The sequence below is a fragment of the Podarcis erhardii genome, assembly GCF_964252035.2.
Source record: "Podarcis erhardii genome assembly, chromosome: 6".
NCBI lineage: Eukaryota > Metazoa > Chordata > Lepidosauria > Squamata > Lacertidae > Podarcis > Podarcis erhardii.
Window position 1 is genome coordinate 32,922,112 of NC_138510.1, and position 24,736 is coordinate 32,946,847.

The 24,736-nt window shown below is 40.3% G+C and overlaps 2 protein-coding genes across 10 annotated transcripts in view; one reads left to right on the forward strand and one right to left on the reverse strand.

Moving 5' to 3' along the window:
* Nucleotides 1-3,982, forward strand: part of DENND2D (DENN domain containing 2D) — a 33,405-nt gene extending 29,423 nt beyond the window's left edge. For both annotated transcript variants that reach the window (XM_081867011.1, XM_081867012.1), the window contains exons 9-12: nucleotides 7-48; nucleotides 1,476-1,560; nucleotides 2,684-2,923; nucleotides 3,481-3,982. In XM_081867011.1, coding sequence (XP_081723137.1) covers nucleotides 7-48; nucleotides 1,476-1,560; nucleotides 2,684-2,923; nucleotides 3,481-3,542 — 429 coding nt within the window. In that variant the 3' untranslated portion in view covers nucleotides 3,543-3,982. The remainder of the gene's footprint in view (nucleotides 1-6; nucleotides 49-1,475; nucleotides 1,561-2,683; nucleotides 2,924-3,480) is intronic.
* Nucleotides 3,983-6,457: 2,475 nt separating this feature from the next.
* CEPT1 (choline/ethanolamine phosphotransferase 1) overlaps nucleotides 6,458-24,736 on the reverse strand; it is a 28,119-nt gene continuing 9,840 nt past the window's right edge. For 7 of the 8 annotated variants that reach the window (XM_081867024.1, XM_081867026.1, XM_081867025.1 and 4 more), the window contains exons 4-9: nucleotides 21,528-21,669; nucleotides 13,238-13,322; nucleotides 9,771-9,902; nucleotides 8,482-8,640; nucleotides 8,000-8,125; nucleotides 6,458-7,525 (exon numbers count right to left, since the gene is read on the reverse strand). In XM_081867024.1, coding sequence (XP_081723150.1) covers nucleotides 7,406-7,525; nucleotides 8,000-8,125; nucleotides 8,482-8,640; nucleotides 9,771-9,902; nucleotides 13,238-13,322; nucleotides 21,528-21,669 — 764 coding nt within the window. In that variant the 3' untranslated portion in view covers nucleotides 6,458-7,405. Of the gene's footprint in view, nucleotides 7,526-7,999; nucleotides 8,126-8,481; nucleotides 8,641-9,770; nucleotides 9,903-13,237; nucleotides 13,323-18,014; nucleotides 18,100-21,527; nucleotides 21,670-24,736 lie in introns of all 8 variants that reach the window. The other variant, XM_081867030.1, reaches the window with a different exon arrangement.

The window sequence follows — 24,736 nt, forward strand, 5'->3', positions numbered from 1 at the left end:
TTTTAGGTGCTCCTTGTTGATCTGTGCAAAGGAAATTTCTTAAAATTGGTAAGTTCAATCCAAATCCAACATTATCCTTGGGTATCCTCTTTTATGTCAATAAGAGTTTTATGTTTTACCCATGGTTTCTTCTCCCTCCAAATAAACTTAGACAGATCTTTTTGCCAATCTTTCAGACATCGTGTATCCTTAAGTACTGGAATTGTTTGGAATAGAAAAAGCATTTTAACCGAACTCAGACCTGCGCCTAGCCTCCAAAACATTACTAGACCATGTGCTTTCAGACAATACCCTGGGATCATTTAGACAGTCTTCACTCTGCCAGGCTAGGCCAGTACAGTGGGGCCCCGCAAGACGAACGCCTTGCAAGACGGAAAACCCGCTAGACGAAAGGGTTTTCCGTTTTGGAGGCGCTTCGCTAAACGAATTTCTCTATGGGGTTGCTTCGCAAGACGAAAAAATCTTGCGAGTTCCCGCGGGTTTTTTCCGCTCCCCCCCTTTCCTAAGCCGCTAAGCCGCTTATCAGCTGTTCCGCTGATAAGCCGCTTAACAGCTGATCGCTAAAAGCCGCTAGACCGCTAATAGCGCTAATCCGCTAAGCTGTCAATGGGCTTGCTTCGCAAGACAAAAAAACCGCTAGACGAAGAGAATCGCGGAACGGATTCTTTTCGTCTTGCGAGGCACCACTGTATAATCTGATGGCAAATCCAGCTCTCAGGTTGTCATGCTACCTGTTTCTTGGTTTCTTCGTGAGATAATCTTTCTGTTCTCCTCTCTGATGCCATGGGATGGCTCCTGTTGATAGCTAATGAGAGACTGCATATCCATGCTGTCAGATGCTGTTGCAGTTGCTCGAGAGTAACCAGGCAGGACTCCGAACTGTCTTTCACAGGCTTTATTTTGGTGCAAACTATTTACAGTGAAGAGTGTCATAAGTTCATGTCTGGCTCAAACGCTAGCAGAATCCGGGAGTGGTCTGTTCTTGTACCTCCCCCAACATAAACGTTTCGTCACCCCCAGCCTTTTCCACCCCTCCCTGCGCCTCAAGCTACTGCGCATGATGGGCGTTGGCAGGGGCTTGCTTCCCTCCTCTCCAGCTTGCTCAGGCGCGGTGTTAAGGCTCTTTCTAGCATACTCTGGTCCTTGCACCTCTTCTCCACTGGAGGTGGGGCTTTCCTCCTCGCCAGAAGAGGAACTGCTTCGCAAGATTTTCGGAGGCTTTCTGTAACACAATTCCCCCTCTTATCTCTCACCTCTGCGCCGATGGCAGTTCCCTGACACATATAAATTACATCTGTCTGTACGTTGTGCAGAATGTGTCTTGAGGGAGCTAGTGGCAAGACGTATTTATAGCCCTGCAGACCTGAAAGTGCCATCAGAAAGGGGTTATTTTTGAGTGGCAGCCCCTTGTCCTCACATCTGCTGCTTTTCAGTGGCCGGCTGTTGTCTAAACTTCCCTGTTCATAATTCTGCAGGTTGGTGACGAAGAAGAGATTTTGCCTGCCAAGCTACAAAGCGAGATGCTGTCCTCCCTGCCCACGATGAACAACAACGTACAAAGTAAGCCTGCCTGTCTCCGTCTCCCTTTATATACATAAAACAGAGCTATTTGAGAAATGTGATGAGGGAAGGGCTCCAAAATGGCTGTCCTTGGACAGATGAGCTCAGATAGGAGATCCTTCTTTCCAAAGATGGAGGAGACGATTTTGCATCTCTAGCTCTTTCTGCCATTATAGATTATATGCAAGCTAGTGATGCAGGTAGATCTTCCCTTTGGAGCCCTATGTTTCCATGGCAACAGCTCCTTAGCAGTTTAATGCTAGGGGATTGGGTTTTATGACTTAAGGACGCCACAGTTAATTGATGAGTTAATACGCCATACTGCCTCCACTGTGTGTAAGTGGTAGACATTTCCTCATTAAGAAAATGAGTATGCAGAGCTTTAAAGCTCTTTGATTAAAGGGGCTGTGAGAGTGAAGAATACCTATGTTCACGTGAATTCTCCATAATCCCTATTAGAGATTAATGTCTGAGAACTCTGAAGAACTCAGCAAGGATGAGTAATGACTGTTCCGTGGGGTCTGTGTATTTGTATATGTCACCAAGCTTCGTCTATTAATCTGCAAGGCCCTTAACAGCTTGAGCCCAGGATATCTTAAGGACCGCCTGATCCCTGCCCAATCGCTGAGATCTTCAGGGAGTCTGTGTTGTTTGTTCCCCATGGCTCAGAAATATAGCTTGTAACCAGAAATAGGGCACTCTGTGTTGTGGGTCCAAACCTGTGGAACTCCCACCTAGTTGAGATTAGGCAGGTGCCGTCCATGCTGATCTTCAGGTACACAACAAAGACTTCCTTATTCTAGCAGGCATTTTAAGGCGGCCTTCAGCTTTATGGTGTCTCTTTACTGTTTTATTCTCTGCATGGTTTATTTTTATGTACACCTCTTAGAAATGCTAATGATTAAGGAGTATATAAACGCAATCAATAATAAATGGGCACATATTGAACCATTTGTGTGCATCCATGTTAAGTATTGGCTGACTCTCCCCATGCAAGAAAACACACAAGAGAGACAGAGAGGCAGGCAGACAAAAAGGCCGTCTGGTCCTGTATTGGGAAAGGAGCAACATTTGTTCTAGACCTGAACTGTACATTATCTCATTTTCTCTCCCTGCCCCCAAGCATCCGAGGAACTCAACACGCGTGTTTCAGACGCCTTTGTGCAGTTTTTCGTCAAAACAATTGGCCACTATCCGGCACACATCAAATGGGGCAAGAATGGTCAGGGCAGCTTCCAGGAGAGGTCGTTCTGCAAGGCCCTCACCTCCAAGACCAGTCGCAAGTTTCTGAAAAAGTTTGTGAAGACGCAGATGTTCTCCTTATTTATTCAAGAAGCAGAAAGGAACAAGAAGAGTGTTGAAGGTAAGTGAAACCATTCTTCCTTTAAACAGTCCTTATAAATATAGTTTGAATATGAGGACTCGCATTTCAGGCTGAATAAATTGGGAGTTTCTTTCTCACAACCATAATCCATACATAATTAGTTATTGCAGTTGAGAGCTAGGTGCAGAGGGTGTGTGTGTGTGTGTATTTCCCACTGAGAAATCATCCAAGTCTGTATGCTTCAAAAATGAGTATTATGCCCACCAGTGTTCTTCTAATAGCTGGATCCCCTGCAACAAATAAATAATTGCTGCACACCTGTTGTGGAACTCGTCTACCCAGATTTCGCTGAACATTTAGGTTTCTGGGTCCTAGTACCCCAATCCCCTTGTTCTTGGGGTTTACTGCCCCATTGATTCACTGCTCTTCACCCCCAGACAGAACTGCTGCCTGTCAATGTAGACAGCATTTAGATGGATCTTAAGGCAACTTCCTATGTTCCTAACATATTACTGCAATGTGGAAGCGGATGACAAGATCCTTTAGGTGGGGAAATCCATACGTAGTGATTGGTGCATTTTGTTTCTTATTCACAGGATATTTTCAGAAGAGATTAAATGAATATGAAGAACAAAAGAAGCAGAGGAGACTCTCCTGAATTTGGGCTCTCAGGATTGTTCACCAGCAGATGGACAGGTCTGTGCCTAAATTGCCTGTTTGGACCAAGATAACTTCCTAGGAGGAAGAACATCATTGGATACGCTGGTTCTCATGAGAGGGCAGCTTGGCTTCAAGCTCTACTTTTTAATCTTCTCTTCCTTTTCAAGACTGGCACTACAGAGCTTTTCTATTACATAGTTAAAGTTTGGCTGCATTTAACAGCCCAGCTTGGAAGTAGGACTGAAGTTCTTTAATAAAATGGCAGCATAAAACTGAAATGAACCAAGTGATCATCTTGGTCAAAACAGGACTCTAGAAATTCAGTCAAATGAAGGAGATGTGGGGTGGTTAATAATGACAAAGATTGTATAGCAAGTGATGAGAAAAATTATATTAATTGGAAACGTTTCTGTTCTCATTAAATGGTTTCCAAATCAATGGTTTCATGCAGTGTTTGCTTCTAATGGCATCCTTTTGTTGGAATCAAATTTCTGTTTTTCATTGCTCTTATTTCCATTTTTGTAAAGTTGTGTTTCTGCACTCAGCCAGGTAGCAATGGCTCTACTTGTTCCATATATTTTTCTTAAGGGGAAAAAACGTATTGAATTTCCCTTCTTACCTAGGGCTTTTGGCCCTTAGTTTCAAGGATTTCTAAGTATTTGGTGGGGCAGGATCTGCAGGACTTGTCTTTTATTTGTATAGATGGATTTGTTTTGTTTAGACTTTCATGACTGTGGTCATTGTCATTGGTTTTAGTGTTTGCATTGTGTTTGTAAATTGCTTTGTCATTTTTATGAGTAAAGGAACTAAATAATAATAATAATAATAATACTCAAGGGGTGTGGTGGCAAGTAGTAGCATGCAAAGGAATGAAAGGATGGTTCTCAAACTGATTTGAAAGGAATTGAAAAATAGAAAATGTGGAAATGAGACAGGGATTTAAAAAGCAACCTTCATGCTATCTCATATTGACACCATGAAGGGGAATAAGCAGCCTAATCCTGTTGAACCACACAATAGAGAGGTGCTAGTTCAAAGCATCCTTTTCTTTTTTAAAGGGACCCTTTCACCTGGCACATAAAACATGAATTATAAATTCGGGTTGGCATGTGATTGAGCTGGAGATTGTTCCAATGGGAACAGTAGAGCCGCTGAATGCTATTTGAAGGACTATGGCAGCTTACCCATACAATGAGGTCAACGGATAGCAAAGGCTGCTGTGATGCGACACCATAAGTTAACAAATACTGAAACGTTTTAAATCAAAAAAGTTACATTTTCCCAGCTGGCCTGGTATTTTAAGGTTTCAATGAATTCCAGTTAACTCTTGTTTTAGAACATCTGCAGATTCCTACACTGTTTATTCTAAGACTTGCCTTTGTATTTTAAAGATCTGTTTTCTTTTTAGAGACAAATATATTGAGAATCCACTTCTAAAACTTCAGTTCTTAATCACTAACTTGTAGAGTTTGAGTCTAACAGTTAAATCTTCTTGGAGGAAGTGCTTCTCATGTACAAAGGTAGGGATTAAGCCACTTGGAAAGGCAGCATACCAACCCATTTAACTACAGGTGGAACAACTGGAAGTGCTATTGCAGTTGGTCTTACCTGACTTCTGTGTTCAGTTGCTATGGACTCAATTGTTGCTGTGAAATGCAATGCCCTATATTCACAATGCTACTGGAACCTACATAATCTCAGCTGTGAAGTGTGTGCCTCACTCTTTAGGTTCCACAATGGTTTTCATCTAAATTCTTGTTCATATAGGACAAAAGGGCAATGGGGAAAGGTGGCAATCTGCCACATGTACCAAAGGGAAAGGCTGCTGGTGCCTGCTTCATTTGAACTCAGGGACTAGTCAACCAGCAGATGCACCCTTAGAAGCATTGGTGACAACAACTGACAGCTCTGCCAAAAGCCCTCTTTGTTCCTACTCCAGCTATATATTCAGTCCAGCATTCACCTTCTAGTGCCGAGGCTCAGTCACAAGAATATATTCTTTTGAACTATCTACTTACTTCAGAGGGTATCTCTTCCTGAAGTTTCCCTCATAGTCTGCTTCATTAGTTCCCCCCTGGTTAAACCAGCAAGTGCTTTTGCTGCTACCAAAGGAGTGGAAATCAGAATTGCTGAGATTTACCTGTATTTACCAGTATTTATACAGTGGTGCCTCGCAAGACGAAAATAATTCGTTCCACGAGTCTCTTTGTCTTGCGGTTTTTTCGTCTTGCGAAGCACCCCTATTAGCGGATTAGCGCTATTAGCGGCTATTAGCGGCTTAGAAAAAGGGGGGCGAAAGGGAAAAGACTCGCAAGCCCATAGGGAAATTCGTCTAGTGAAGCACCTCGAAAAACGGAAAACCCTTTCGTCTAGCGTGTTTTTCGTCTTGCGAGGCATTCGTCTTGCGGGGCACCACTGTATGACTAAAGAGTAAATACTACCTGTGTTTACCAGTGTGCTGGGAGGAGCTGCCAGCCCCTAAATCATTTGCCCTATCAGTTCACTGGGACTTAGGATATGGTATCCCTGTGCCCTTCATCCCTGATATGTGCTGTGCACATCCTGTTGCACCTATTCTGCCTGCGGAACCTCAACCTGATGGAGCTTTCCACAGGCAGGCCAGAGGACTTCCAGCAATATTGCCGCACTGGCATACCTCCATTTTTGCCCTTGGAGCCACCATTCCTTGTTCCTGAGGCCCCTCAGCCGCCTTCAGCCTTCCGAATGGTCAGTGCCCTTCCTTGTGCCAACCACACAAGGCTTGTCCCAGTTGCTTCGCAAGAAGCCTTTGCTAGGAGAAACTAAATATTTATGTGCAAAACATGGAGTCGCTTTGACAGCAGGAATGCACTTTTATCAGTTCAAATAAATATTCTGCAGAATGGCTCAAAATAAACACAAGGATGGTCACAGTTATGAGAATTTTCTTATTTATTAAAGAGCAGAAATAATTTTTTGCATAAATTTTATACAAAAAAAGTAACTAAATTTTGTATAGACTTTCCACTGAAGAAAACAGAAATAAATTCTTTAAATGTTTATTTTTTAAAAAATAAAATAAACTGAGATAACCACACTACCACATGCGGACGCTCACCCCCACATCACAGGGTACCGGGGGTAGAATTTTAAAGATAAAAGGTGCAGTTCAACAAGCACAGCAGCTGAGCAACTTGAATTCAGCAGACACACACCACCCAACTGAAATGAACAGAGACTGCCCAGCAACAGTGGATTGCTTGCAAAGATGGCACTTTAGATGCCTGGTTTCCAGTGACAGTGCTGTGCCTAAGTGTCGTTTTGGATTCTTAAAAATCTACCTCTGGTATCAGTAACAGGTGAATAATGAGATCACAGTCCAGACTCAAAAGTCAAAGACATTCCAGCCACAAAAGCTAGTGGGGGATCTGTGTTTCACAAGCTCAACTCTTATTTTTTGAGTGGGTACTAAGTGAGTTTTTTTTACTAATAGATGATTTCTTAAAATTAGAAAGCAAATTGTCTTACAGCTTGTAATCACACTGTATTAGAGTACTCTGTTATTGGGAATCCATTTCCCCAAGAGTTTATGCCGTGTAGTCAAGGTAATTACAAAGACAAAGCTTTACTCTCTGCATGCTTTCCTGGGCACACAACCAGCAGAGCAGGCAATATGCATGTTTGACTGGAGAGTGCTTGGGATTCCCCTTTTGTTGGAGGAGGCTAGCTAAGGAGTAACAAAGAGTAGAAGTTATACAACATTATTATAAATTAGATTTGTTCCTATCTGCTCCAGTTTTCATAGTCTCCTCAGTATGTTTGTAACCTCTCCTGTAGAAAACAGTTGTGAGTTATTTCTTATTGTGTCAGTGACCAAGTTAACTAATGATGATTAGAATATGTGGAGGAGGTCTTGATCCTGAAGACATGGATGTGAAGGTGGGAAGCGATCTGATTGCAAACACTGACACAGTATCGGAGCAAATCAAAAAGGGAAAAGATCTGGAAGAAGAACATAAGTTACATGTGACATCCAAACAAAGGCTCAGAAATAATTTGTTCTGCAAAATTTGTATCCATTCTCTATGCAATGGGTTCCTCTCTTCAGTTAAGTGTAGAATTATCCTTGTCTTTCTGAAACAAAAGGCTTTTTCTAAACTCTAAATCAGCCTTCCCCAACCTCCAGCTGCAGGTATATATTCCCTATTCATTGATATTCGACTCCTCATAATGAATTCTCTAGGTTATGTACAATAAACTAAATATAAAAGAAAATTAAAAATCAAATCCAAAACAAAAACCCCAAATGTACGCTGCAAGAATAAAACTGCTTGGAAACTTATCTATGCTGCCCAGATTTTTTCTGTACCATTCCCTCTTTTTCGTTAGACTGCTGCAAAACTAAAGTTGCTTACATTAACGTGAAAGAACACACAAGGATATTTTTCATGCCCAGAAAAATAAGGAAATACTTACCAGGGCAATCCAAAGTACAATATACTCATCAATAAAGCTATTAAAATATTGGTCCAGGAACAAGAGTGCTGGGCCTATGAATGCTGTGTCATGCAAATGCATCTCACTCTTGGTCATATGTGCAACCTGTTGGGAAAAATTAAAACTCATAAATATTCTATTTCAGCATCTATACTGAATAATTTAATATTGGAGGGAGGGGGTAAACAACTGAATTCTGATTTCTCTTTATAGCTTGGGCTATCACCAATTTCCCAGGGCATACTCTGTTGGAAGCAAATGAGGCGTATCATTACATATACCACTATACAGCTTTCATAAATGCAGTATTTGAAAGAAGTTTGGAAAATCATTGTTTGCAGCTGGAGAAAGAAAGTAAAACTTTCACAACAAAGTATACCATATGAGACCAGCAAATAATAAGAGTTAAGTACTTTGTTTGTATTTATGGGACACCTCATAAAATAAATTCTCTAACTTACCACCAGTTTGTTAGTTATTTTAGCAGAAACAAAACCAAAAGTCAGTATGTAGAGGCAAGGATGCTTTTCAAAGAGTTGCACAGCAGATTTCTTGTAGATCATAGCGGCTAACGCAATGACGGATCCAATGTGAAGAAAGGGTGAAAGGACACTTGTTCCCTACACAGAGAAAGAGCTTTGTATTTATCAAGGGCATATTACAGAAACAAATATCTCAACATGCTATCTCCAGAACAACTGGAGGCTGGCTGACTGTCCTTTTGTAACATTCTAACACTACCTTCTTTAATCCACTCAGCTGGCAGTAAGGAAGTGCAGAGAAGGATGTCACCTGGCTGTGTGGTTGGAGTCTAACAGAAAAGCAGGCACAGTGAACTTTGTGCTGCATGCCCGGCCTAAGTGCAATTTCAGTCACAAAACAGCTTGATGAAATGCAATTCTTACCCAGTTCTAGCCTAACAGATGTGAACAGATGAATTTTTAAAGCACAAGTGGCCCAGATATTTTCATCTGGATGACGAAACAAAAACAATGCCTATCACTACATACTAAAAAGTCAACCATCTTAGTTTAAAATGCAAAATCCACAAACACATGTATTGAAGATCAACATTTGTACTAAAATCTGAAAATAAGTGTGGTAGATCAGAGACATGGTTATTTCATCGTCGGTGAAAAACGGAGAACCATTTACCATGTGAAATCTATGAATCTCCCCTAAAACAACCAGCAGGCAAACAAAAATAAAAATGATTTCAGAAAACCATAGGCCTTCTGGGTCAGATTATTATTTTTTTTTAATTCCTCATTTCCAAAGCCCCTGAAGCATTTGCTTGTTTCATTTAGATTGGGATAGGGAATATTTTTTAACTTCTCTCAAGGGTAACTTGGGGTCTGCATGTCAGTGGTCAGCAGGGCTGATGCCACAAACATCCTGCCCACACTCCATACACGCACACTTTTCAAATTTCACACATTCATACATGATGATCTTTGCCAGCCACTGAGAAAGGGGGCTCCCTTTCTCAGCAAGTTGCCAATGGGAAAAGTTGCCAATATATTCCATCAGCAGCTTGCTTGGCTTCTGTACTGAGCACAGAGAAAGAGGTTTTGATAGGCAACAGGACTATACAGCCAAACTCCTTCCCAACTATGTTCCTTATGCCAGTATGCAAAGTAGAAGACCGTACCAATAAAACGAGTCCACTCAAAGACATAGAGAATTCTAAAGACTGGCAGGAGAAAAGGGAGACTGAACTGAGTTACCCAAAAGGTAGAGAAAAACTCACTGCTATAGTTGATCCATTTTTGCCAACACCACCTGTGAAGATCACACCAAAGTAGTTTGTACAGGAGAATATGGTTCCTGCTACAGTACAAAGAGCTGGAAGTATTTTCACTGGGATGTTTAGCACTGGAATCTTAACAGGAGAGGAAGAAAAATATGGACACAGTTTAAAGAATTCTAGATTTCAAGTAAACTCAAACATTCCACTTTTCCAAATCTAGTATTTGGGAACTACCTAGAAACAACAGGGGGTACAATATTCTTTCACACATTACCTTTCAGAAAGCTGAAGACCTGTATCCATGATGACACACAGGAGAAATATCAGTATTTGAGAACTTATTCCTGGGGAGAGCAGACAGTACTGAATGGAGTCAGTATTTAGGTTTCCATTCTGAGGTGGTCAGAAACCAGGATCCATGAAGTATGGTATGGTAGTTAATGTTGACCTGCCACTGGCATGAGCAGGGTTCAAATCCCCACTCTACTCTCACCCTACTCTACCTTACAAAGTTGTTCTGAAGGAAAAAAGGGGACGAACCTGCACATCCCCTTGAGTTCCTATAGGGGAGGTGAGATATACATTAAATAATATGAATAAATAAATTGGAAGTCACATAGAAGCCAGACTAGATAGGATATGTCTAAAGAATTAGGAAAGGACATTTCAATATATTTCAATTTTTCATGTTAAGAGCTTAGAAATGAAGAAAAGCAAATAGAAAAATAAGTACACGGGGCTGCAGTGCTGGGTGAAAACATGGTCAATTTCTGTACCCTGGACAGTGGCCAGAGAGATGTTCTTGGGATGCTCGTAAAGCTAAACAATAGGGTGACGACATTCCTTGTTGTTTGTCTCTGGCATCCGACAAAGGTATACTGTCCCTGAAAAATGATGGTTCCATTATCATGCATAACAGTCATTGTTGATCAACCCTCGATGAATTTATCAAATTCTGTTTTTAAGCCACTTATGCCTGTGGTCATCACTGGATCTTGTGGCATTTAATTCCCTAGGCAAAATAGCATTATGTGGAAAAAGAACTTCCTTTTGTCAATTCTGAACAGCCACCGTCAATCTGTTTTATATAATTAATTTGCAAAATCCTGACCACCACCAAACTACAGCTGGTAGGGATGTTGTACTTACTCTATGGTATTATTCTGAAACTCTTTCCCTGAAATTTGAACTAAGAACTGTATTTGAAAAACAGTGATATGAACTTAACAAAACCAAGAGAACTGTAAAGAAACAAAAGGAGCTTGTTATTTAATTTGAAGATTATACCTCACCTTTCAATCAAATGATTCTCAAGACAGTTTACAAGTAAGGGCTAAAAAAGCAAATTCACCCAAGCTCACACATACACAGCCTAGTAGGCTGATGGATGCTCTCGCAAGTCCCAGGGCAACTGACAGTTGTAGCAGTGTTCTCTTTAAGCGTAAGGTGGGGAACAAATTTCCTGGAACAGCTGTTTCCTTGGCTAATGGATGGAACCAGGCTGATCTTCCCCTTGCCATGTCTTCTTCCTGGCAGGCAGGGGGTGCAACATCCCAATGGCCATTACTTCCTTGTCAGTGGCAGACACTAGAGGGTGGTCTTGGCACACTCGCACACACAGATGGTGCTGCAAAAGCCATTTGACAAATCAGTGGTGAGCAGGACATCCCCCGCCCTTTGGCATTAAATCAAAGTCCCGCAGTTTGAGTGTAACAGCATCTTCACACCAGTGCTGGCACACAACGAAATTAGGGGAAGGAGTGGGACACTCAACCCTAATACAGACTTTTGGCTAATTAAACCATCTATGGCCTTTTAAAATGTGGTGTGGGGGATTATTGTTGTTTGTTTGGTATGTATTTTTGTGTTTTTATATTGTCAACTGCCCTGTGATCTTTGGGTGAAGGCTAGTATAGAAATTTAACAATAAATTAAGTAAATACTGCTTCACAGCTTCATAAACCATGTTTTATGATGACTTGAACAATCATCCAAACTAAGCCAAGACCTGGGATAGCACAGTTGGTACAGCATGAAACTCTTAATCTCAGGGCCATGGGTTCAAGCCACACACTGGGTGAAAGATTCCTGCATTGCAGGGGGCTAGACTAGATGATCCTCGTGGTCCCTTCAAGCTCTACAATTCTATGAGTCAATTAATGACAATCAACCAAATTTTCCTATTATCAAACAACTCTGTAAACAAACCATTTTTTAATTCTATAATGGCTGCACACACCACCACTGCAGCTTTAAAAAGAAGTGCTTTTAAATTTCTTTTTAAAAGAGTGGTGAGGAACAGCATAACTATCTCTCTCCCATCATGTCATAAACATTTATGCAGGCATTTACTCTTTGGGAGGCTGTGCACTTTCCATCTCCCTTGCTGAGCTGCATACCTAGTAGCAAGGTTAACAAAAGGCATAGAAGGTAACAGCAGTATAGTATCAGCTCTCTCTCTCTCTCCCCCCCCGCCTTCTGCCTTTCTTCCATCAGCTGTGAACAGAATATTGCTCTATTGTCTTGTGAAACTATTGGGCAAATGCTGAAGTGCCACAGAAAGGCCCTAGAGAGAAAAGTGGAATGATTGAGTACATGTGCAATTGAAATAATAAGCAAACATTTTAATGATACATTTTCCTCTATACAAGTGGAGTTGTGTTTTTCCCCCCAGTATAAGAAACCACCAAAATAAGCAGCAGTTGTCAAGAAAATCTAAAAACCCCCACTGTGTATATAAATAGCACATATTAAATTTTCAGAGCAGACTTCAAAATACTTTTATGTGTTTTATACTTCAAAGAAAGCTAGGCTTACTTTTAACCAGCCTTTTCTTGACACACCACTTCCTTTTGAGTGTAACTCACATTAACATTAACTCACATTTTGCAAGTTCCACATTACTTATTTATTGTATAATTAAATTGTAGCAGAAATTTGATTTGCAGCAAATTAGCTTTTGATTTTAAGATAGCTTACAAAACAAGACACACACAGCTATGTTATGGACCAAATTTATATATTTTAGTAGACATACATATAGCATGCTCAAGCAACTATGGCAGCCAAATCATCTTAAAAAATTATTTAGTTGGACATAGTTACCAAAGATTTACCACTGCCATCGCATTTACGCTCAGGATCTGCATCCAGTTGCAATAGTCCTCCCTTTCCAAATTTAGCAGATTTGTGAACTGTCCATCAAGATGTGAATGCTTTGTTCAACCAACAGACCAAGTTTCTCCTTAATGAATATGTGTTGGGCTGCCTCTGCCTAAATGGCAGCACATAATACAAAAGAATGATGGCTTTAAATATCTTGTGGGATGAACCAGTGCAATATAGCCAAAATGGGAAGGTCTCTCCAACAAAAAGGAAAGAGGTACTGTTCTAAATGTATTAACAAAATGGGTTGGGAAAAATAAACAATGTAAGTTACATGTGATATACAAGATGAACAAAATTACCATCGCTTGCCAAAATGTTGGTCCTCCAATCACTGCCAGTAAATGCATGGTTATTATGAAGACTTGAACTTCTGTCACATCAATTCTGATTAGGTACAAAAAAGCCAAAAAAGCACAATTACTCAAAGCCAATTATAATCAATCTGCAAGCATGGCAGCGCTCCTCTATCATGCACAAGGTAAAACAAAACAATGGAGAAAATGTTTTCTTGATGTACTCTTGCTGTTTTCTTGATGTACTCTTGTTTGTTAACATCACAGCACAGAAAATGGAGATCTAGCTAGGGGTCGCAATTCTAGACAGTACTAGAGCAGGCATGTGTCAAACATACATAGCCAGAGGTGTTTTAAAGGTTTCTAGTGAAGTCAATCACCTGGCTGTATAGGCAAACTGGTTTTAAGTGCAAGATAGATTTCCCATTCCACCGATGACTGGCTGCTGGACAAGTTTTCAAAACTCCTCTGGCTGCACTTCTGCTTCTCTCCTACCTACACCATGACTGTCTAGGAGTGTGGCCAAAAGGAAAAGTTGGAACTTGTTTACTTCTTTCCGCTACCCATATGCAGTTGCAGAAATGTAAGCATTAAACCTTGCCCACCAAAAAAAAGAATTCCGAGTCTTACTTTCTTGAAAAAAATGTTTGCCCTCATCACAATCTTTCTCTTTTCATTCTGTCCTGCTATTCACATAGGCATGGAACTGATATACTGCTACCAGTCTCCTAACCATGGATAAGACTTTAGGACCCTCACCTCTCAATAATAAATCTTCCCTCTTTATTTTTTCCCATGGTTAAATGTGATACCTTCGGGCAGTGACCATGGTTAACGCTAACCTGGGTTTGAAGCAGGTTTGCAAACTCTGGTTAAGAAGCATCCCTGAGTAGCACCAAATTGGTTAAGGCAAATAAGGTAAGGGGGATTTGCACTGGAGAAGGGAGGAAGGGTGCAAGCCTGCAGCTTGCTACCAATATCTTAACCATGGTGAAGAGCTTGGCAGTGTTACACCTTCAGTGAACCATAAACACCACTGTTTTCTACTAGTCTTAGCTAGTGCTGTTCTTTTGAAGGGTACTTGGTTGCAACTCTGAAGTTTGTGGGGTTTGGGTCTTCCTTAATAGGCCAACTGACACTTATGGGTAGTATGAATAAGCCATACTCAGAGTAACCCCAATGTAACAATGTAATGACTGCATGCAACATACTTGTGTTCACCATTTATTGTTAATTATGCAGATTCATTAGCTAAGAGGCCATGGTTGGCTATAGGGTACAGTGCTCCTGTTAAGCAGGTGACCATGTTAGAAAGTGAGGGCACATTCCTTGGCACCCTCCCGTCTTCTCCTGTCTCAAAGGTGAGCAATGCCAACAAAGCTGACAGTGCTGACTTTCTGTTCGATGGATTAAGATTCTTCCATGAGTCACAATAAAAGTTTTATTTCAGATAATCCTGCCTTGTCTTTCATGTATGAGAAGGAATGCTGCTGAATTCAGAGAGTAATAAAAAAGTTGCATATGTGTACATACTCCATTTATATAATGATAAAGTATATAATTGTATGTACATAATATAAAGAAAAATAAATAAATCATGGTTTCTTAATTTGCAACATGCTTTCTACTCTCTTTCTTTTCCACAGGCATTACTAATGGACACCAACGCACTCCCTTATTTTCATGCTTCACAAGAGAAACATAATGTAGACCTTAGCACTAGAAATGAAATGCTTGTTTATATGTACTTTATACCTACAATCTACATAGGTTCAAGTTCCAAAGCTAAATGGGAATATGCCCACATCCAAGGGCCAATTAAAAAGGAAAGTGTCTTCACACCCAGCATGAGTTACATAATTTCTGAAGGCACTTGCTTAAGTGTATGGCTAATAACTTCTAATAAACGTTTGGCCTCAAATCACTGCTAACATAACATTTAATACTCTGTTGTGGCAGATGCAATTACTGGTTCAGAAACTTTAATTAGCTTCATCTATGATGGCAGGAGGGAAAATATACACCAAGAACAGAGAAGAACTGGATTAAGCAAACTTGTGTAAATCACACTGTTAGTCAAAGAGAAATCTGAGGCAGCAGAGAGAGTACAGAAGAGGAAGAAATATCTGAAAGTGGGAACAGGATGGGTTTGTGAGAAAATATAATAGATCAACATATGAAGTCTTACAATGAAAGACTATAACATTTTCAAAACACTCCCTTCAAATACTTACAAACTGTGTTAAACCCATTTTATGTCCCACATATGATCAGCATTTCAGGACCACACTTGCACTATCAATTATGTTTGTGTCAGGGAGAATCCCTATTATAAATTGACCTTGTGAAAGAAATAATGTCTGCATTTCAATTTACGGTACTATTTTTGCTTTAATTCAGGTTTTATTAACTATTATTTTATGTTTGAAGGTATTAAATGCATCATTTACATCTTTAAAATCTAAGATGTGAGATCTCAACTTTTTTACATTAAATGTACAAAGCTGAGGTGCCAGTTAAACTCACCAGGCACAGGTTCAGATATGAACTTGCAGGCCATATTACTGGCCTGAAAGAGGCACATAATGCAAATCACCAACTTATTCTTTGGTTCTGATAAAATCCGAGTCAGAATTTCTAGCTTACTCCCAACACACACACACACCACCTACTAAACGACAACTTTGTACAACCAGAAGAAGTCCCACTGGGATATATTTCCTGGCTGCACAAAGGTGCCAAGGGTAACCAGGGTCAGGGAGAGTTGCAGGGCTTTCTAATGCCTGTGTCTTTGATGGCAGTATCCGTAAAAATCAATGGGGGCAGGTAGCCTCCACAAAGAATACTGCCAACCCAAGGATCTTCAGGTGGGCTTTGGGTTTCCCTCCAAAACTATTTTCATGGGTGCAAGCTTTTAAATATTTCTATTTAGTGGAACACAGCTCTATTAGACTGAGATGGGGAATTTTAAAAGATTGCACCTGCGAAAGACCACTTGTGGTGGTGCATACTCTGAAACAAAGTGGGACACCTTCTGTCTAATAGTTTTCACAGGTGCAGCTTATTTACCACAAAATGCTCAGTCAGTTATGTGCAACTCCAGGAGCCATTCTACCTCAGTCCTCATTTCGCTATGTACTCATTTTGTCTTGCTTTTTAAAAAAAATCTGATCAGATGCATATATGAAAATAGAAATAAAAATGACAGCCGCTCCACAGAGTTGGGGCAAGTTAGCTGTAAAACTCATGAAAAAAATATTCAGGGTCCTGTTGACTTGTCACAGTTTTATTACGGTATGAGCATCCCTCAAACCAGGAGGCCTTCAGTTCAAATGCCACCTCAACCACTACTCACTACAAGGTTTCAGCGAAGCTACTATGCCTCAGCATCTGTCCTCCTCAGGACCTTACATTGTTGCTATAAGGATTACAGACCCCATGTATGCATTTGAACAGCTGAAAGCATGATATAAATGCTATCCCCCCCCCCCGCCTTACTGTTACTACATGCTGGCACAGCTGACTCTCTGTTTCAAACTTACCAGAAGTCTGCTCTGCAGCTTGTTTTGTGCCCCACACCAATTCATCCAAACTTTATGCTGCTTCATACAATATGCCAGTTATGCTTGACCAAGGTAATCAGTATTTCCTTTTGGTATGAGCAGAGTACAGCTAGCTCCCATGCCCATGTGCCTGAGAGTTTTGTTTGGAATGGGACTCCCCAACCCAACCCCGCTTGATGGTATCAGGAGTGAAACAGACTTCAATCCCTAAGTTTAGCAAGTACTGAAAAAAACAACACCCATATGCTACTTGGCAACAGGTAGAAATTAGACTGAGAAAGGTTGTTCCAGCAATCTTTCTGTGTGAAATGACTTTTGCTTTCACAAATAATATTAATAAAAAGAGGTGCAAGAAAAGGACAGCAAAGTTAAGCAAGATATTGAGAGATTCAGAAGACCCAAGTTTAGTTGCTTTCTTAGAATTATGTCATCTTGAAGAAATAACATATTCATATGGGATTCTACCAAGCAACAGAAAGCTCAAAACCCCTTCTAAGAGCTTGAATTTACTTTCCTAATATCTAGGTAAAGGGAAGCTGGCAATGGAACTTCGGTTTATGAGGAAATTACATCACTATTACAAAGATGGTTAGGAAAGATCCTATAGCGCTCTTTCCTAAGCGTGAGGGCAAGGAACTCTAAAACATGACTAAAACTGCAATCCTAACCCCATTTACCTGAGAATAAATCCCACTGAATTCAGTAAGACTTACTTCTGAGTAGAAATGGTTAGGATTGCCCTGTAAAAATACTTTTCTAACATCAATATATTTCACGATAGCTAACTATGTTAACAATTCTTTTTCCTGGTGGAAAGGTTTCTAGCAAAAAAGGGAGGAAATGTTCCAAAGGTGTTCCAACAAAATTAATCCAGACCTTATATATAGAGATGGTTCCACCACTCTGGCATTCTGCTCTTCAAAGAGGTGAAGTCAGTTCTGTGTATTTTACAGTAGCCAATAGGGGAGAAAACACCAGAGTTTCAAAACAAAGCTTTTTTGTTTTGTTTTAAAGTAAACAGGGGCGGAAAAGTTCGATAATCTGAGTGAGTTTTTATTTTTCATTCAGTCATTATGAGTTGCCTTTAAAACAAATGTCCATGAAATATCACCAGGAAAACAATTGGCATTTTTGCAGTTACTCTGTGCATGACAAAAAGGTGCTGCTTCTAGAGATTTCATGCCATTGTTCATTGGGTAACACTGATTTGTATCTGTTACCGTGTTATTCCAGAACCCAGGTCCCAGAGTTCCTGTGAGAAGCTGAATTATTGCAAGACAGAGTTCAGACTCTGTAACATCAAATCTATGTGTGAGGGAAAGAAACATTTAAAAACAGCTTGCTTAGAAATCTTCAGCTTAATAGTTCCATAAGAACAGATTTTCACACACAATTAAGGATACAGACTTGAAATCAGCGTAATCTCCTTCAGAATAATATGACAGTTGCAATTACAATTATAGAGAGAAGTGAAAAGCAGTAGTAAATCCACATCGCATAAAATTCAATACAATCCCACTGACATCAATGGTAAAGTGCCCATTGAGTTTAATGGCTTTACATAATACATAGCAGTACATAATTCAAATACAAATTACTAGGCAAACACCACAGTTGAAATTGAAATTAAAGATTTACATTTTCAATAACAATACTGAATTAATACAATGAAACCTGAAACTAAATATTATGTCAGTTGTAACAGTAATATTTTAACCCAATGAATGCAAATAAAGATAATATGTTTACAATCATGTTACTTAAACTTGTGTGTAAACTTTACTTTTACAGTGGTACCTCAGTTTACGAACAGTCTTGTTTACGAACTATTCGGTTTATGAATTCTGCAAAGCCAGAAGTAGTGTTCTGGCTTGCAAACTTTACCTTGGTCTATGAATGGAAGCCAAACAGTGGAAGGGCATCGGTGGTGGGAGGCCTCATTAGGAAAAGCACACCTTGATTTAAGAACAGATTTGGTTTAAGAACGGACTTCAGGAACACATTAAGTTCATAAACCGAGGTACCACTGTACTCAGGAAAAGCAGCTATAAGAAGGAAGCTTTACTCACACTAGATTCTTTAAGCACTTACACTGGTCTCTTTGTAAATAAAGCAGTAAGAAGAATGTAAGGGGGCTGTGCATCTATTTTATATTTATTAAAATATTCCACGCTAAGGCTGCAATGGTATGCAGAACATTGAACTCACGTGCAACTTCCTTCCTTTTTTTTTTTTTTTTTTTGTTCACAGAACACTATTTGTTCTGCAGACAGTCTACTTTCAAATTTAGCTAACGTTTCGGTCACCATGTATTGTTAAGGCTTGTTTCCCCCAACTATCATTCCTGCTTTAACATTACCTATGAAGCTTTGAATCTAGTAAAAATGTACTCTTCAAATTGTATGAATGGTAACTGGTGACACTAGCATTATACCTTGTGGCACCACAATGAAGATAGGAGACAGAAAAGCCGAATGCGAGAAGATGTCAGGTCACTTATTGCTAAGCAAGCTTCCTACCCTTGAGATGGGTGTGGACAATAATTTGCATGTTCTGATTTGATTAGTCAGTGATTTTATAACTTTGGAAGAAAATATACTTCTTCTTTTTTTGCCTTTTAAACCTGCTAAATCCTTAACTAGTGATCTGTAATCACTATATTAAAAATAGGCACTAAAACGTGAATTGAATTTAGGAAAGGAGAAACATTCTATGATAGGTAAAGCTAAAGAAAGGAACATTTTAAAAAATAATGACAGCATTCAACATGCAAAGTAAACAATTATTGCAATCTAAGCAATGCATCTGATTTTTTGAATGCTGTGTTTAAACATTTTGGTAATATTCAGCATTAGTTATACTCAGCGCAGCTACTCAAGTCCATTTTTAGACCATTATAATCAAACATTTGCATTTAAATAAAAGAGAAGACCTAATGAAACAAAGCTAGCTGAACTAGCACAGTCTACCAGATTGAAATGAACTAATCATATTTTTTTAAATGTATAACACATTTTCTTAATGGTTACAGAACAGACTGCTTGTTCTTTCTTGCTTTGTCAGATAAAACAAAATTGGTTTACATTTCAAACTGTAAAATGTAAATGTATAGCATATATTTAAAGATGTGTTATTTAATATTATGTAGTTCTTTTTGCCAGCAAAGCTGCTAAGCTTATGTCTCACCTCGTGTTACACTCAAGCTTGGGTTTCATTTCATGATATGCACTAACTAACCTAGTGACAGCCTAGTGACTCCCTAAGCTGGAGTTCAGTGAGCTCACCAAAATCCAGAATTGTGGGTCAAAGACAATTGCATGAAATCACTGCATAAAACAGCTACATAACATTTATCTTGAGTTGGAGAAGGGTGGGCAATAGAAAAAATAGACATACACACAGATTCCAGTAAGCATATCTTAGAATTTGCAGAAAGAAAGTTAGGCTGCAACACTTCAGCCTGAGAGAAACTCTCACTTCAGCCTGAGAGAAACTTTAGCTTCCATACTAGCAATTGAATGGCCTACATTTGTCTATTTTCTACTGGATGTATGATATTATTAATGCTCCAAGAAAGCAATGCCCTTCTGAGGCACTAATTTTAATATTAAGTAATTAACACACCACTGTAATTTTGAGGGACAGAAGGGATTAATCCTGGCAACTGTCCTTCCTTTCCCCATTTTTTTTTTAAGTTTACCCAACACTTTTGTTTGCTTGAATTCCTTTTGCCCTTCAAAGCTAGTGTTGCAATGTTTTTATGCAACACTGAACTCTAGTGCACTCCATTAAACTTTCCCACTCATTTCTTCCCTCTCCTCTGGCCTGTATCTGCATACCAAAGCAGGTAAAGCAGGAGGCATCTAAAGAAACCAGTATGGCTGTATAAGGAGCTTACAGATGAACTGAGTTTTAAGAAGGCCATGTATAAGAAATGGAAGAAAGGGGAAATCACAAAGGAAGAGTATACCCGAGTAGCCAACAGTTGCAGGGAACGTCTGGTGGGCCAAAGCTCAGAATGAACTTAGGCTTGCAAGAGAGGTTAAAAATAATTTTTAAAGTGTCTTCTTTCTTCTCCCCCTCCCCGCCCCCACCTTCCACTGTGGCCACCATGAGCAGCTGGTGCAAAAGTTGCTCCATGGCTTGACAAAGCCCTGCTAACCAGAGGAGGGAGTTTGGACTGTGGTCTAAAATGGAAAAAACAGAACTGCATGGCACCTAACTATGTCTCTAATTCCTACACTATTCCTAATCAATCTGTGCTGTTAATAAACTCTATGATCAGGGACACCATGGAGGCCGAGCTATTTTGGGGGGCCCAATTTTGAGAGGGTAGAGGAGACCGAGCGTGGAACCGAGCATGGCACAGCTTCAGTGGCCAGCTCCTCCTCCTACCACGGAAAGAGGCCACATGAGAGAGAGGAGCTACTAGCCACTGAAGCTGCACTGCACTCAGCACCATGCTGAGCCGCCTCCTGACATCATGTGTGTGACACTGCCCCAATCTCTGGTGCAAGTTGGTGCCTCTTATTTTCAACCTGATTATTCACTATGATGAAAAGGTGCCGAACTGAAATAACAATTTAATTAGCACTACTTTTGTTTAGGCCAAAACATTGCTTCAATATACTCTTCCAAAGATTATAGATTTGCATATACCTTCTGACTGACTTAATCACTTAGCAGTGTAATGTTTGGCAATATTAGGTTTCTCTCTTAGGTGGTTTACTTACATTCCAAAGCGCAATGTTCCAGAGACATATGTCTGCCAGTGTGCGCAGTAAAACATGAACGTTCCAGCAAAACAGCAAAAGAACATCCAGTCAGGATTTGTCCCCAGCTGCACAGCAATACACGTTCCCAAAACCACAAACACTGCAGAAAAAAATCAGTTAAAATGAGCATAGATTACAGATTTCAAAAGCAAAGAATAAACAAACAAATGTGTTCAATAGTCTGTAGTATGCAGTTGGCACTCTCTTTTATTTACTGCTCTGTATTTTTGATGCATGGTCATAAGAATTTTAAGATTCAAGATCAAATATATGCATAAAGTATAGTCAGAAACAAATTTCAACAGTCAAAGTAACTAAACTAGAGAAAACTGGTGGGTTCTCAGTTCCATCAGAATTTATACTGTTACACATTTTAAATATGAAAATAAAATTACCATTGAGTTTTAATAACTGCATGATTTAGATTGCAGATTTTAAACACACTTGTCTGGGAGTAAGTCTCATTGAATGGAGTGAGATTTACTTCCAAGCGGACACACATAAGACAACTGCATGGTAAATAACATTTCATAACCACTGGGCAGCCCAATTCTGTTATGGTTAAGTTAATGTGGCACTACAGCAGATCTAGAATTGTTAGATTGATACTGTAATTCTGCAAACATAATAGGAAAGAGGAGAAATCTATTAGGATTAAGCACATTTGTTTCCTTTTCTTGTGTTATAATTCCTCCTGCTTCCCCTAATCAAGGTAAAGGAGCGTGAAATTGATGAAGCAGTATTTGAAATAGCTTTGCTCACTTTGCTGCCCTTTTGTAGCAAAGTACTTAGTACACAGGTTGTTAGACAGGAACTCAACTACTGGTACTTAACGTATCATAGCATTAAGCATCACTTTAAGCAGCACAGCTAATTTTGGTTGCAACTGGATGAGACTGTTTAGTGTTTTTATCAGAGGTTCTTCATGTTTTATTCTGTTTAGTAGGTTTAGGGGTGCTTAATAATGTTTTACTAAAAATTATTTCTTAACTAAAAGTTTTATTCTATTTTATATTTAACATCCAACTTACAGCAAAACTGTGCTAATATATCACAATTTCAATTTTCATGTCAAAATTTGGATGTTCAGTGAGTTCAACAAAATGGTCCAACAGCTAAGAAAATTACACATACAGTTTCAGTGTGTGTGTACTTTGCACCCAAATTTTGCACACTAGTCACATCTTAGATAATGTTTTTTTAAAAAAAAAACCTGTTAAAGCTACTTTGGGAGCTTCAAGGAACTGGGCAGTCCCTGACCTAGCCAACAGGACAGTTTGTAAAGCTTCTGAGTCTTAAGCACTTGCAATCACTGACCATGTGTGGATAGGACTGGACCAAGTTAAAGCAAAGCAGGGTTTCGACATATACCGTATTTTTCCCTCTATAACACGCAGATTTTTTCTCCTAAAAAGGAAGGGGAAATGTCTGTGCGTGTTATAGAGCGAATGTGTGGTCCCTGGAGCCGAAAAATCAGGCAAAAATCAGGCAAAAAATCAAATCGCGGCGCTGCACGGAGAAGCGAAACCTGAAAAGAGGAAGTGGCTGCTTTCCTGCATTCTGCCTCAGGGTCTTACTGCCCACCCTCCTCTGTTTCGTTGCTGTGTTTGCTGAAACGGAACAAAGAGCAGGGAAAGCCCCTCCCCTCCAGGCAAGCAGAGGGGAATTCCTCTCTGTGCTGCTGGGGGAGAGGGAGAGAGAGGGGGGAAGGGAGAGAGGGGGGGAGGGGGAGGGAGAGAGAGGGGGGAGGGAGAGAGAGAGGGGGAGGGAGGGGGGAGGGAGGGAGGGAGGGGAGAGAGAGAGAGAGAGAGAGAGAGAGAGAGAGAGAGAGAGAGAGATGGCTGGCTTGGGTGGGGAGAAACTTTTGCCTTTCTTTCCTCCCTCCCGTTAAATCCCTCTCCTGCATTCTTAGCCAGCTGCTTCTCTGCACACCCCTCTCATGTCCCTTCTTTGTTTTTCCTTCGCTCCCCACTTAAAATGTGGTTACAAAGCATGGATCCACATGGATCCTCAGGATCTTTGCATTGGGTCACCCCAAATCCACCATCAGATCACATAGCATGTCCATGGCTACAGCCTGCAACAAAAAAATCACGCACCCACTGTTGCCTGGGGCTGCAATGGTGCAAAAATGTGGTTACAAAGCATGGATCCACATGGATCCTCAGGATCTTTGCATTGGGTCACCCCAAATCCACCATCAGATCACATAGCATGTCCATGGCTACAGCCTGCAACAAAAAAATCACGCACCCACTGTTGCCTGGGGCTGCAATGGTGCAAAAATGTGGTTACAAAGCATGGATCCACAGGGATTCTCAGGATCTTTGCATTGGGTCACCCCAAATTCACCATCAGATCACATGTCTGTGGCCACAGCATGAAGCCCAAAAATGATACATCCACTGTTTCATTCAGAATGTTTTTTCCCTTGTTTTCCTCCTCTAAAAACGATGTGCGTGTTATGGTCAGGTGCGTGTTATAGAGCGAAAAATACGGTAATCTCTGTAAATCCTTTCTACCTACAGGAACAGGGCTGAGACTAAGGGAGGTCCATCACATGGACACAGGTAAGAGCTCACAGAGACTCTGCCTAAGGTGCTTCAAGTTTGGTTGGACAAGTTGAGGGATTGCACAAAGCCTTTGTTCCTGAGGCTCAGGAGCTTCCCTGAGTTGTAGCATGTAGGCTAACTCAATTTCTGGCATCTTATTAAACAACCTTATAATCTTTCATAAACTCTCTTCTGATGTCTAGGATTTGTTTGGAAAATGGATGAAATTCCAGGGGAACTGGAAAACCATGGTGCTTTTCAACAATAATGAAGTGAGAATGAAACTAAAAGACTCAGATCAGTTTGCACATCACATTGAACCATAATTCAAATAAGCTATTGTTTAATGTGAATGTGTAGCAGCCTAAGTGCTCCAGCCAGGAAACAAACCACGAAGTGGCATAGCATTACCCCAGAACCTGGGCTTGTGGTTTGTTTCTCTCCAAACACATGGAAAAACCAAGGTATGCTAACCACTTATGGTTTGTGGGTTTTTTTTGTGGGGTGGGAAGGATTCATGAGTCCAGGTTTGGATGCAAGACTAAACCAGACTATGTATGGTCTGCTTCTCAGCAACAAGGCAGGTGCAGGGGTGAAGTGCCTGTGATTTCAGTG